Here is a 14,213-nt window from a genome sequence, read left to right on the forward strand (position 1 = left end):
CTCTTTGTCTGTTATGGCGGTCGGCAGCAGGGAAGTGCCGTATCGAAACAAAGATTATCCCACTGGATTGTGGATGCCATTTCACTCGCTTATTCGAGTCGAGGTTAGCCGTGTCCCCCGGGAGTGCGTGCACACTCCACTCGGAGCGTTGCATCCTCTTGGGCGCGTGCACGCGGCGCCTCTCTAACAGACATCTGTAGAGCTGCGGGCTGGGCGACACCCAACACATTTGCAAGGTTTTACAATCTGCGAGTGGAGCCGGTTTCCTCAAGGGTATTAGGTAACCCCTTGGTGATTGAGGAGACAACTCGGTAGGGTGTTGAGACACGCTTGCTGCGCCATTTTCCCTAACACAGATAAAGTGCGCCCTTTTATCTGTCAGTAAAGTTCCCCGTCAGGTGAGCCCTGCAGATTCCTCCGTGGCCCCCGGCACTGACTCAGCGTAGGAGTCACTTGCTGGCCCACTACATTGTAGGTCTGCCTGCTGGTCAGCCCGCGTTTTGGGTATAGGTGCCTGCTATATGTGATCCCCACTAGGCGATCCCATATGCTTATTCCGCCACGGTTAAGTCCCCCCCCTGGTTGGACCCGTGTCTTCCCTCTCCGCTAACCACTCTTTTGCTATGCGTACTCCCCCTTTTTAGGGCTAGTCCATATGTAATTCTGCCATATTATATATTCCCCCTTGGGTAACGGATGGCCTCCGCAGCGTCCTCCCAATCGGGATTGCACGCTTCCCAACGTACTGTTGTATTTTCCTAGAATTATCTAGATGCTCACGACGTCCCAAAAATATATCTAAATCCGTAAAACTTCTGTTGAAGTAGGATAAATTAGGGCCAGGGATGATGATGTGGGTGCGTCACGCTTGCTTGACAATCCCCTCATCGGGGGCGTTGGTAAGGTGCAGTCATTATGGCGCTTTCCATACTTCTCCCATTCGTGGATTTCATCCACTCTATGGCACTGAAGTTCCCCAACCGAAGGGGAACGTTCAAGGTTACAGAAGTAACCCTTTGTTCCCCGAGGAGGGGAACGGAAGTGCCGTACTCCGTTGCCATAATGACTGTCCCTTAGCTGTTTGAAAGTCTCTCCAGCTTAAAAGTATAGCGTCTGCTGGCTTCAGGTGTGCTTATATGCTGGGATAATTGCCGATGCAGCACACCTGCGCAAGCTTACGCTGCCAATTAATTTCATTCATTGGCCCGTTCAATACTCTCCAGACAAGCGGCTTCTGATCCGAATCCTCCCCCATTCGTGGATTTCATCCACTCTATGGCACTTCTGTTCCCCTCCTCGAGGAACGAAGGGTTACTTCTGTAACCTCGAATGTTCTTACATAACTCATACACACATTGTCTCACTGGGGTGTCTAACCTACAATATGCTCTTTAAAATAATGTTTCTGAAAATTGTCACAGAGTTTCCTAAAACATAATTATTCTGGAGTCATAAGTTCTATATAAGTTTATTTTGTGAATAAAAGCCGTTTTTAATTTAAATAAAAATAAGGTCAGTATTGCATAGCCTCCTTAAGAAATATTTACTATATATTTTTGATTTACACAACAAATCAGTTACAAAATAATTTGACTAATCGTTTAAACTTTCATAGTTAACTGATTAAGTCTAAATTACACTTTAATCTTAATAAAAAACTATAAAATACTTAAAGGGACTTTGTCTGAATACAACTGTCTTGCAAAATAACTAGTTAAATGTTCTGCACTGTCAGCATGGGGAAGATAAAACAGTAGATATTAGAAAGAGTTAAACTATTATGTTTAAAATGTGTTGTAAATAATTCATGTGTTGAAGACAGAAATCAAAAATTAATGAAGGCAAACGAGTTGAATATGACTTACATGAGTGTGACTGAAACTACATTTGATCAATGTGTTAGATCTGTTCTTTGCTACTTGCTGGCAGTTTGTAAATTCAAGACTGCATTTCCTAACGTAAAACTATGTACACTAGATTTCTGATCAATAATGGTCTCTGCATAGGCTAGGACTTCCTATATTAAAAGTGTTAAAATCGCTATTGAAAACAGAGAGTAGGGGGAGGCTGCAGACTTGGATCCAGACAGATCTACGGCCCAAGCAGTTTTACGGCCTAGGCAGTTTTACGCCCCTGTTGTTCCTGTTGTGTCCAGTAGAGGGAGGCAGTACAGTATTATTTTAAGCCTCCAGAACTTTCACACGCAACCAAACGCGACACCATGAAGAGGTATCTATGTTAAATATGTGTTTAAAACAGAAGCAAACATGAAACTTAAACCTTTTTTTATTAGATTAAGGTCGATATGAGTGTATGTCAACACAAACAAATTGGTGTAGTATAACAGCAATGTTTTACTTTGACTCAATTTTAGCTAACTATGTGTACATGTTCTACATCAACAAAAGAGTAAAATAACATTAACCTACATAAGAAAGTGTGTTATGTAGGCTAATTTTCTTTTACCTTTTTGTCTCAGCAAGCGAGTAATTATTATATATTTTATAATTATTTAAAGATATATATTTACTCATAGATTAGACAATACACTTGCATGGTCTGGGTTGTCAGCCAGATCTACACTTTAACTAAACAACATTATTCCTCCAAATTTGACTTTCTTAAATATTGAAATAAATCTAAACAGATCTGAAAATTTAATTGATTTTATTTTAAAGAGCCCATATTATGGGTTTTTGAAAATTCCCCTCCATGTAGTGTGTAACACAGTTCTAAGTGAAGTGAAGTATCCAGCTAAGGCTTAAATCTGTAAGAATACAGTGTTTAAAACGGTTGATTCATCTATAAAAGAGTCGACTCATAGTGCTTCAAACGAGTCGCCTTGATACCGACTCATTAGGTGTTTCGCCATGACGTACAAATGAAACCAAGTTATTCACGTGCACGCGCAAACCCGGGAGATTTCAAACCTGAGGCCCCGCCCTCTGACGCAGTAACCCAGACACACACACCCACAAACACACGCACACAAACATGCCGGTTGATTGAAGTCACATTGCAGATGGATATTTTATTGAGTCTCTACCCAAAGATGAAACCTCAGCATTATAGCCAAGCAGTTGGAAACTACTGGAAACTTCTGGAAGCTACATGCTACAAAGAATACTTCATCTGCGTTTGTTAAAGGAAGGATCAGTAACTTACTGATGGACATCAGGATGGGTTTCTTCCATTTCTCAAGTGTAAGTACGTGCGGTTAAAGTTGTTGCCTCGTTGACTCTAGCTTGCAAATGTATTTAGTTGTGATTTGTTACTTGTAACCGAGTGTACTGTATCAGGTTAACTGGCTATATTCTCTTATCGCGTGCAAAGTCACGTTAAAAACGCGACGCGTGCTGCTTTGTTTATGGAGCTCCGTGGTAACGTTAGAGGTCTGCATACCCGCGGCTGTCCCCTCGCCAGATTTCTGCGGCGCGGGAATAAATTTCCGAATAAATCGCCGGAGCGGTCGGTAACGGGTTTGATTTGGGACGGGAGCGGGCTGCCTGAGAAAGAGAAAGATGTGTCTGCTTGGTGCTTGTGTGTTAGTGCGCACGCGCGCGTATGAGAGAGAGAGAGCGAGCGAGCGAGAGCTTTATGCTTGGTGCTGTGTGTGTGTTTATACAGACAGCTTGGCTGTCTGGACTGTATATCTGGGGGATTTTCGGTTTTGTTCTCCCCGCTCTTTAGCGGGATCGGGCGCGGCGGGCAGAATACGGGGCGGGTTCTAAGGCTAAAACCTGGCGGGTGCGGGCGGAAGCGGGAGCGTTCTCGTCCGGAGGTGTGTGTGTGTTTTTGTGTGTGTGTGGCAGCTAAAATCCACGCCTACACTATCTAGCGTGTATGAACTGTGATTACTTTTTAAATTGCTGATTAGCTATTGGCCATTTCACTCTCTGACTGAAGGCAGTCGACCAATCGCGACAGACTGTCATCGGTCCAATCAGCGCAGATTAGCTTCGCGCTAAGGAGGGGTTTGGGAACAAATGAATCACTGAACGATTCATACAGGAGTCGCTGGGATAATTAGGTAAAAATAAATGCAGATTATAAGACCATGAAAGTGTTTTTTGACCTTGCATGCATATTAGACTGTTGTTGGAGACCCTTACAACCAAGATATGACCCTATTTCATGTATAATATGGGCTCTTTAAATTTTAAAATCACATTGCTTTCAATTACAATCAATATAATACAATCCTGTTCTAGTTTAAACAATTAAACTATCATATATCCATAAATGCATATAGAAACTCACAATTATAAATGGTCTACTCATTTTTGTTCATATAGCTATACAGTACATTTTATATGTTACCAATAAAGTTTGCATTGCACATGCAATCATATTGTTTATCCCTTATTGTTTCATAATATTTATTGTAACAATACCTCTGCATTCTTATCAACGCACATCATTACTCCAAATTACACTGTATTGTTTGGTTATCATTTTGTTATTTTCAAAATGCAAATGTATATATATATAAACAATACAACAAATGCATATCTCTATATGAAAATGTATAGCTTGGCTACAATTAACCATTACAGTATCCAACAACTTGTGTTTTTAATTTTTTAAATTAAATGAATCTAAATTAATTTGCAATAGAGCTTTTGCAAATCTGGAATTATTTGGTGAGTGTATCAATTCTGCATATTTTATAGTGAGTTTATAACTCACTTTATGATACATTAACTTGGCGTTCATATTTAGCGTAATCTAATTAAAATTATATATATTTATTAACAGGACATTTAATAATCTGAGAGCGTTGACTTCAAATGTATTATGTGGTCATGTATCTTTCACGCTAATTAATTCAGAGTCAAAACACACACACACACACACACAGGGGATAAAGTCTGACTGTGTCTACAAGGACATCAGTAATCAAATTATTTGACAAATTATTAAACGGTGGATTTTAACTGTAGTTTGGCTCTTTCATTCCAGGAATTCATTCATGCACCTCGTGACAAATGAGATATTTGATTCGAGGAACTGCTCTAAGCGTGTATTTTTCACGCAATGTTTGATACCGCACGATGAATGAGAGAAAAAAAACTCCACATTTCTCGGAAACTTGGATGCACTTGATCAGTAGTGTCAGAAAGCTGTGTGTTATTCCTGTCACAAAATGCCGCGAAAATCTTACACGACGGTAAGTTTGATTGTGGTGCTAACATGTTTACACTCGGTGTAATAGTTAGTTCGATACATACTAACTTTGCCATCTGAATAAACAAAGACCACTGGTTTCTCACTTACCAAATCTGTAGAGACAGGACAATCAACAGACAAGACAAGCTGCGTCTTTATTAAGAGTAGATGAGCAGCAAATCCGGATCTCACCATTTCTAGATGAGAAAAGCTTTCGAGTAAACAATGTTCCTCATGCTGTGTTCACACCAGCCGTGGAACGCTATTACCGTATAAATAGCCGCATGAACATTTAAGTTTAATTGCTTCATGCCCGCGTCAAATTTGCTTCAGAAAAGATGTGGATTTGCGTCATGGGCAGGGCTTCTATCTGCCTGGTGACTGTAGCTTCGTTGCTAAATGGCTAACATGGATTTTATGAAGAAAATAAGTGTTTATGTGCTCTATGAAGGCTGAAAAACAGCGACGATACGTTTAGGCTATCAGATGTGCTTCTGACTGTGCCGAGCCCAGTTTGATGAACTTTTTGTTGGTGTCGGCTGGAGGATTTCCCCCAGGACACCTACAACAGGCGATACGTCATAATCACGCCCCAACAAGAGCAAGCTCCTGATTAGTTAACGCACAAAACGCTCAATTCGCGCGTATAGCACCGCAGAATGTCTTGATTTAACATGCAAATCACTCGCACTTGACGCGCGTTCCGCATCTGGTGTGAATGCAGCATTAGACAAATATTGTTGTCTAGCGTTGCGTGCACTGTATCCACACGCGAGTCCAGCTGTGCTCTCATAGAGAGATGAAAACATAACCTTCACTGCAGCAAATTATAAAAGCAACACTGCACATGGCGTCTCTCTGCCGTCTGAACACTAACATTAATGAATATTAATGAAGTTGCACAATACAGCGCGCTGATTGGTTTGAACCAAGTCTTACCCATGCATTAGTGCAGCACACTCAGAGATGTAATAAGTGTGGCGAGATAGAGGGAAAACGCACACTGCATCATTGGTGTTACAAACAATTCCCCAGAGGGTGATTTATTCACACTGTGAAGAAAGTGCATGAGATGGATATGGTGCTCTTCAAACGTGGTGATGCGCTGGTGCTCCGGGGAGAAGGTGAGGTTGAGTGAGAGTTCTAGTGAAGGATCGGTCAACTGCTGGAGTCCGCTCAGGGAGAGAGCCACAGATGTTAGCGCAGGGAGTCATTCGGTCAAATGAAGCTCGTTCTCCTCGTGTTTGGTCGTGGCTTATATGTGTCTCTTGATGAGCCCCAGCTATGACCGATCTGCGGTGACGAGGTGACAGCTGGGGTGAATCCGGGACCAAGGCGACGTGGCATTAGTGTACTCGCCACATAAGGCACTCCCAGGTACAGATGTCCAGTCTACAGGCTGGAAAGCACGCTAAAGGTCTCATGGCTGTGACGCAGCTTCAAAAATTAGTTTTAAACTGGAAGTATCAATTTGCTTGAAAACGCAAAAACAACCGTTTTCACTTTTTAGTGAAATATATGTGTCCTAATATTGTTTTTAGCAGCATGGGACACATATATGACCGTCAACAGGTCAAAAATTGTGTTTTGGTGTTTTGTGACCCTTTAAGATTTAAGCAGGGTGCGAATTATACATTGACTATTGGGGGGTCACCTACAGATGTCACTACTTCAGCGGGTTTACCGCCACTCGTAATGCCGTCACGGAGGTACCTACATGCCCGCCAAGAGCTTTTGGTCGTTGAATGGTGCTTTAACCATAGATTTTCAGCTTTGTTTTTTGCCCATATGCATGTGTACTGCTCATTGTGATGTGATGTGATGTGTTCAATTAAAATATAAATTTGTTTGTTTAGTTTAGTTTTCTTAGTAACTAAGATTATTGTACACTATATTGTATGTTTTAGAAAAGATACAATACATGGTGAGAGGTATAGCCCAAGGCTACAAAAACTAAGCAAATGTAAGAATTAAGTTATTTAGCCTTTATAGTGCCCTATTAAATTGCATTGGAGTGAAAAGAATGTTTCGATTTCCTAGACCATTGTGGCGATGTTATACCCTTAAATCTTAAACGTGCGCACAGTGCCACATAATATTAAGGTTATCGAGCTGATGGACTACATTACCTGAATGCAGTATAACTTGCTTTATCAATAATTTTAATTTACTATAGGCCAGGTTATAAATATTTGACTATCTGCCACTACATGCAAAGCACTCTCGTGCACTCAAAATAGGTTCACTTTTGCATAGCTGTTAGTGGCAGTCATGAATTAAATAAATGGGCATATCCGCAAGCAAAGTAAGTTGCATATTTTTTATCATTTGTACATGTTTCTCTGTCCATTTCTTTCCCACGTATGCAGAGCAAACATGCAGAAACAAAAAAATGTACTTGTTTAAAAGAGCGCATCCTTTTATAGCTGGCCTATTTCGGTTTACGGGACTGAATGTTTTTTATACTGTATGCTATTCTATCCCCTATCCTAAACATAGCCAATATAAAATATAAATATTTTAAGTTTCTAAAAGCACAGTTTTAATGTTTAGGCATTGTTTGTTGGCCACACATCTGGGTCATAAATACCACACATCACGGCTAATAAATAATGTATAATTTAAACTCATTATAGATTAGCTTATATATATATATATATATATATATATATATATATATATATATATATATATATATATATATATATATATATAAACTGAAGCAATTCTCTGCATCTGTTTAATACAGCACAATACAGCTGTGCGAAGAGTGAGTCACCTGACATTTATGGCCCGTTTCCACTGAGTGGTACGGTTCGGTTTGGTACGCTTTTATGGCCGTTTCCACTGTCAAAAGGCGTACCGAACCAAACCGTACCCTACCACTTTTGAAAGAGTCCCAAACTGCAGAAAGGGTCCCAAAAGGTGGAGCTACACGCGCAGCTGAACGCTATTGGTTTACAGAGATATGTCATTCGTAGACTCAACAAGCCAGAATGTAAACAAAGGACCCGCCATGTTTGAAATACACAGCGAGAGATTACAGCGGAATTATAAATACATATGCAGCCATGGTCGATCCTACAAACAAACCCTGTCGTTGTCATGATAAACAGCCACAAAGCCATGGAGAAGAGCAGATTTACCCTGTGCCGCCTAGTTTTTAATGAGCCAGTCTGAAGCTCGAGTGGTTTCGCTTTATTTCTTGCGCTCGCCGTGCGTCTCTATCTGAAATAACAAACTTCTTGAGTTGAAAATAATAACATGCACTTGATTATTGACAAGCTTTGGAAACCCGATCCTGTGAGAAGCTGACAAACGCGAGTGACACATTCAGAAAGAAAAGGACAAACGCGAGAGTGGAGCATGGGAAAAAAGGCGAAGCCAAGGAGCACAATATTTCTTCAGCAAACGTGAACAAACTGCCTTGTTTCTCAGTCACATCAGTGCACATCCTTCTTTCTAAGTATTTTGAATGTGCAATTGCTTTATTTAAATAAAAGAATGTTATTAAAACAAACATGAAGTTTGTTTGAATAATAAAAAAAAAAGCTGCAGAGTTTTTAACTCGCAAAACTTTTCAACTTGCAAGCAAAGGTTTTAGGTCCGCAAAAAATAAAACAAAACCAAAAGCTAAATGAAAGAGCACACAATGAATTAATCTTGTGGTAACTGCATTAAATGGCAATAGATACATTTTTGAAGTGTGCATTTTTTTAAAATATTTTTTTAAAATTATTATTATTTGAAATCTTTTATTTTTTAATTGCATTATACCTCATTTTGGTCAAAAACTTCATATGTTTGTTTGAATAATAAAGACACTAAATTAACCCCGGCATTTATGGGTTCAAAACTTTTCAACTCACATGCAAAACATTTCAAGTTGCAAGCAAAGATTCTAGATGTGCAAAAAATGACAGCAGATAAGAGAACAAAATGAGTGTGTTTGCAATGAAAACTGTAGTAAATGCATAATAGGACTATAGTTTATTTTTTGCAATCCAAAATATTTTATTATCATTGACATAAGTTTTTTAATTAAACATGTTGTTATTTGAAATCTTTTATTTTTTTAAATACTACATGCCTAATTTTTCTTTAAAACTAAATATTTTTGATTGAATAATAAGTAAACAAATCTAACTCCATAGTTTTCCAAGTAAAGCTGTTCTTTGCTCTGATCCAAGCTAGTCTATTCTGCACAGCTCAAATGAGTAGAATAGCACTAAAAATAATTTTTATTTCTAACTTTTTTATTTTTCTCTATTTTTTAGGTGTACAATTATTAACACTGACTCCAGTAACCCAGAAATGGAAGCTCCACAACCCCCAAGTAGGTTTCTGCTTAAAGGGCTTGTAAACAAGCCAATAGCTACCCCACCTCTTCCAAACAGACATACAGACAAACCTCATACTGTACATGAAGCACAAATGCCATCTTCCAGCAGCCCAGCACAGACAGGAGCTACTTCAAACACTCCCTCCAGACCAGTTCAACCCAGTGGATTGGCAGTGAGAGATGGAATGTTTGTCAAAATATTAGGAATACTAAAAGAAATAAAGTGGTATCAGAAGGTGCAAGGAAGCATGATAAAGTCTGTTCTGCAGCAAAGACAACATGACAGTGTGGTTCCTGCTTTACCAGAGGGGGTCACCTTTTCATTGAAGAGCTTTACTGAAGTTGATGAGATGGAGTTAAAGCTCTGTGAGCCTGATTTTCAGGAAAACATTGTATGTGTTCTCTTATTAGCAAACATTATGTATTTCTGGGATTACCTTCTGGTTTGATTTAAGTTACTATAACCTACATGCACATTGTACATATAAAATTTTTTGTGTGTGTTTTTACGTCTCAATTTTAGGTGTCAGTTCTTGGAAATGTTGGTGGCAGGAGCCTTGACGAGTGCGTCAGAAGAACCATGGTAGTTTTAATGGGAAATGACCTTGCCCGTCATTTCAATGTCACAGGGCGCCTTGGGAAACGTTCATTTCGTGCCCTACATCTCTTCGATGTTATCCATTGTATGAAAACATTTTAACATTATTTTCTATAGCAGTAAAGATCTAGAAATTGTCAAATTTGCTTAAAACCAAGTGCATTTTAGTTTATTTTTTCTGATTGCTGCTAATATAACCTGCAGATTGGTAATTAGGAATGCACTAAATTCAGTGTATGCTTATTGATTATGATTTTGGCCCCTTCATTTGTTTTCTTAGTTTGCCTGAAGCAAAACCAATTGCTAAGAACAGTGAGGAAAAAATACTTTGAGACAGCACTTGGCAAGTGGTTTAGGGATAGGGATGGCAACTGTGCCTTGAGAGCCCAGCGGCATGGGCGTAAATCTGATTTAACAGTAGGGGGGACAATAAGTATAAAATTTCTTTCCAGCATTTTTTTGAAGGGGAAACAAATAATACAGCCGAATTGTACTAATAAAGATATGTCTGCGCAGTTAAAAATGGTTTCATCATTATTATTATAGCATGGAGGCTACGTCATTATGATTATTATTAAAAGTTTTTCTCAGGTTCAACGACAAAGCAAATATTTCTTCAAAACTATTTATTGCATTGTTTGTTGTGCTGTTTACAGTCAACTGACTGACTCCTGAAGCAGAATAAATGCAGAAAAAGACATTTTCCATACTCATAATAACTAACTTATTTACATTACATTTGGTAAAATGACCGATCATATTGTAAATCAGTGAGCCTGTGAAATCTGTTAAACAGACATAACTCCGCAAACATTAAAAAAAAAAGTTCATCCCAAAAGAAATATCATTATCCCTTCAATAAAGCACAACACCCTTACCTGACACTGTACATCTGACTGACCCTGCTCTGTTCTTCAATCATTTCTTTCTCCTTTGCCTGTGATTAATATTGTGACATTAGTATTTTCATAAGCACTAATTCTTAAGGCCGTATTTGGCGTTTAGCTGCACTGAAAAATTGATCTTATGTCTATTTTCTCTGTCATTTTTTTGGATTTGCCAATGCATGAAACGGCAATGCAAGTTTATTTATACTGTAGCATATTTTATACACAATGGTAATTCATAGTGCTTTACATGAAGAATGCAAAACTATCATAAAAATAATCACAACAATAAAAACAAAGAATTAAAAAAGGTTAACATTTTAATTTTAAATTAATTGAGTCACTTAAAACAGAATAGAAACTGATTATACAAAAATACAGTGGGATTAGTGTACACAGTGTAGCAGTACTCATTTAGCAAATACACAACTAAAAAATATGCTAATTGTGGTCGTTAATGTTAAGTTAACGACATGCCAAGTCGTCACAAATTAAACAATGCATGGGAAACGGCTTTAGCGTTAGCAACAAGCTAACGTTAACTAGATAATTAATTTTAATCCCTAATACAGTAACTCATGGACAGGTACATCTGTAATCAGCATTTTTGCCGCAACTAAATTATGAAAGAGTCTGTATTAACTACATTGAAGATAATCACTTTATTTAAGGCGGATAAAACCCACTACTTAAAGGGCCATGACACCCCCCACTTTTGGTTAAAGTCTACTTCAGAATTTTTTCAAAAGATGCATGATTAATGGGCGTGGAGTTCCACGAGCATAGGGCAGGAGTGGGCGTGACCAGCAGGGGAGAAAGGGAGCGAACAACTGTTGTTGACAGTTAGCTCACAAAATGAGACACAAACTGTGAGGAGACGCATGAGTTTATAGTTCACAAAGTTAAAATGCAAAGAAATAAACAGTAATTTAATGCCCTGCTACATTTGTTATTCGTAATTTCATATACACATAACCACAATTTATATCATTATAAAGATAATTGTGTTCATGTAAACACTATAAATGAGGATTCTCCCTTGATCCCCGGTCTAAATTATAGATCTGAATGCAGACTCGGTGCAGCAGGTCTACTGACCTGCCTATTTTAACCATTAGCCCTGCTGGTAATATAGAGGATTTGGGCAAACACAGCAGCACGGCGTTGTGTCTGAATGTGAACGAACTCCTGATAAAAGTCATCGTCCGCCATTCTTTAATTCTTGTACCGTTCTCCCGACAAAAATGCTTGCAACACACACAGCTTTGCTGTATGATTGTCCCTGACAAGATCGCAGGGAAAAAACATGAAACAAACACATACGAGCCTTCATGAACAGCTACTGCGGGCCGTGGGTCTGTGTTTCACAGCTTGCTTAAAACTGGCAGGTCTGCCTTGCCTTCGGAATGCCATGAATTCGTGAATAATTAAGCAGCCGGCTCTTCTCATGGGATAAGAAAACTCTGCTATGAATAATAATGAGAAACTGACGCGTCATCATTGCGCTTGCAGTAGTGCGCTACATCGCTGATTTTGATCCCGCCCCAAAAATCATTTTAAACCCGGAAGCTGAAATTAGCTGACAAAAGCTCAAAATTATCCAGTTTTCCCCACAATTAAAGCTGACAGGTGCTAACATTGTCTTTACTCATGCTCAACACACACACATCTGTTAATATAAAAAATGGGTGAAGCCTCGGATGGGAGGGGACATGTCCCCCCTGGGATTTACGCTCCTGCCCAGCGGGACTTTGAATGGAGGTCAGTACCTTTAGATGTGCAAGTTGCATAAAAGATTGGTGTTAAAAATATTGAGTTACTGATTATAAATAATTTTACCTTTGAAGGGGACATAACAGTTTCTGGCAATTTGGTAAATGTAATTGTCCCACTTAGCACATTTGTTTCCGAATTACATCTTTTAGACGTTACCTTTAAACGTTAATATGTTGAAATGATGTCTCCTGTGGGTGCAGATGTCTTTAATGTCTTTTTTGTTCTTCTGTCACAGCCTTAGATGAAATTAACTTATACAAAAGTCCACTTTTTGCATTGAGAGACACCCTTTTTGAATGATTTACTAACAGCAGTGAGCGTTTTGTTCTATTCGACTTGTGCGTCGTGCGTGCCTTGCATTTTAACTGCACTTCTATGCCTCGCGTGATTGCCGTTGCCTGCTGTGCGCTCGCAGTTGAATAAAAGTCAACTCTGAGCAGACAAAGCATGTTACGTCAGTCCCTTCTTTTTCATTCGCCAATCAAATGAAAGCAGAGGCGGGGTTTCCGTTAAGGTGCCTGCAGTGTTTGTGTTGTCAAGATAACAACAAAGACTTTTGAAGATGGAGAAGAGACTTGTGGTTGCTGTTTTAAGTTATCCCGAGTTAAATGACTCACAAATCTTGAATATCACTATATTGTTAAATATTAACATTTTATTAATATTGACAGCAACATTCTCGCACAATACCCAGCTGATTCAGTTGTTGCCTAGTGTGCTTCATTTTGTCTTGTCAACAAAAAAGCAGTGTAGGGCGCCTCACTTTTTTGGAATGTAAAAGCATGTTCGGTGTGATCACCCCCTAATGCAGTACTTAAGTATCAAAATTCACATACAACAATATATATATATATATATATATATATATATATATATATATATATATATATATATATATATATATATATACACACATACATATACATACAGTTGAGGTCAGAATTATTAGCCCCTTTCAAATTTTTTTTTTTCTTTTTAAAATATTTTCCAAATGATGTTTAACAGAGCAAGGAAATTTTCACAGTATGATAATATTTTTTCTTTTAGAAAAAGTCTTAATTGTTTTGTTTCATCTAGAATAAAAGCAGTTTTTTTATTTTTTAAAAGCCATTTTAGGGACAAATTATTAGCCCCTTTATGCTATTTTTTTTCTGCATAATCTACAGAACAAACTACTGTTATACAATAACTTGTCTAACCTAACCTGCCTAGTTAACTTAATTAACCTAGTTAAGCCTTTAAATGTGACTTTAAGCTGTATAGAAGTGTCTTGAAAAATATCTAGTAAAATATTATTTACTGTCATCATGGCAAAGATAAAATAAATCAGTTATTAGAAATGAGTTATCAAAACTACTGTGTTTAGAAATGTGTTGAAAAAAAATCTTCTCCCAGTTAAACGGAAATTGGGGAAAAAAAATAAACAAGTGGTCTAATAATT

At 38.4% G+C, this 14,213-nt stretch overlaps 1 protein-coding gene across 1 annotated transcript; it reads left to right on the plus strand.

The window, feature by feature from the left end:
• Positions 1-8,690: 8,690 nt before the first annotated feature.
• LOC147843494 (uncharacterized) lies at positions 8,691-13,013 on the plus strand. The gene is made up of 6 exons (XM_087256239.1): positions 8,691-8,695; positions 9,447-9,903; positions 10,035-10,194; positions 10,390-10,509; positions 12,844-12,869; positions 13,008-13,013. The coding sequence occupies exons 1-6, from the start codon at positions 8,691-8,693 to the stop codon at positions 13,011-13,013; spliced, it is 774 nt and encodes a 257-aa protein (XP_087112365.1).
• The last annotated feature ends 1,200 nt before the right edge of the window (positions 13,014-14,213 follow it).

This window comes from Danio rerio, chromosome 6 (assembly GCF_052040795.2).
Source record: "Danio rerio strain M-AB ecotype USA chromosome 6, GRCz13ab, whole genome shotgun sequence".
Classification (NCBI taxonomy): domain Eukaryota; kingdom Metazoa; phylum Chordata; class Actinopteri; order Cypriniformes; family Danionidae; genus Danio; species Danio rerio.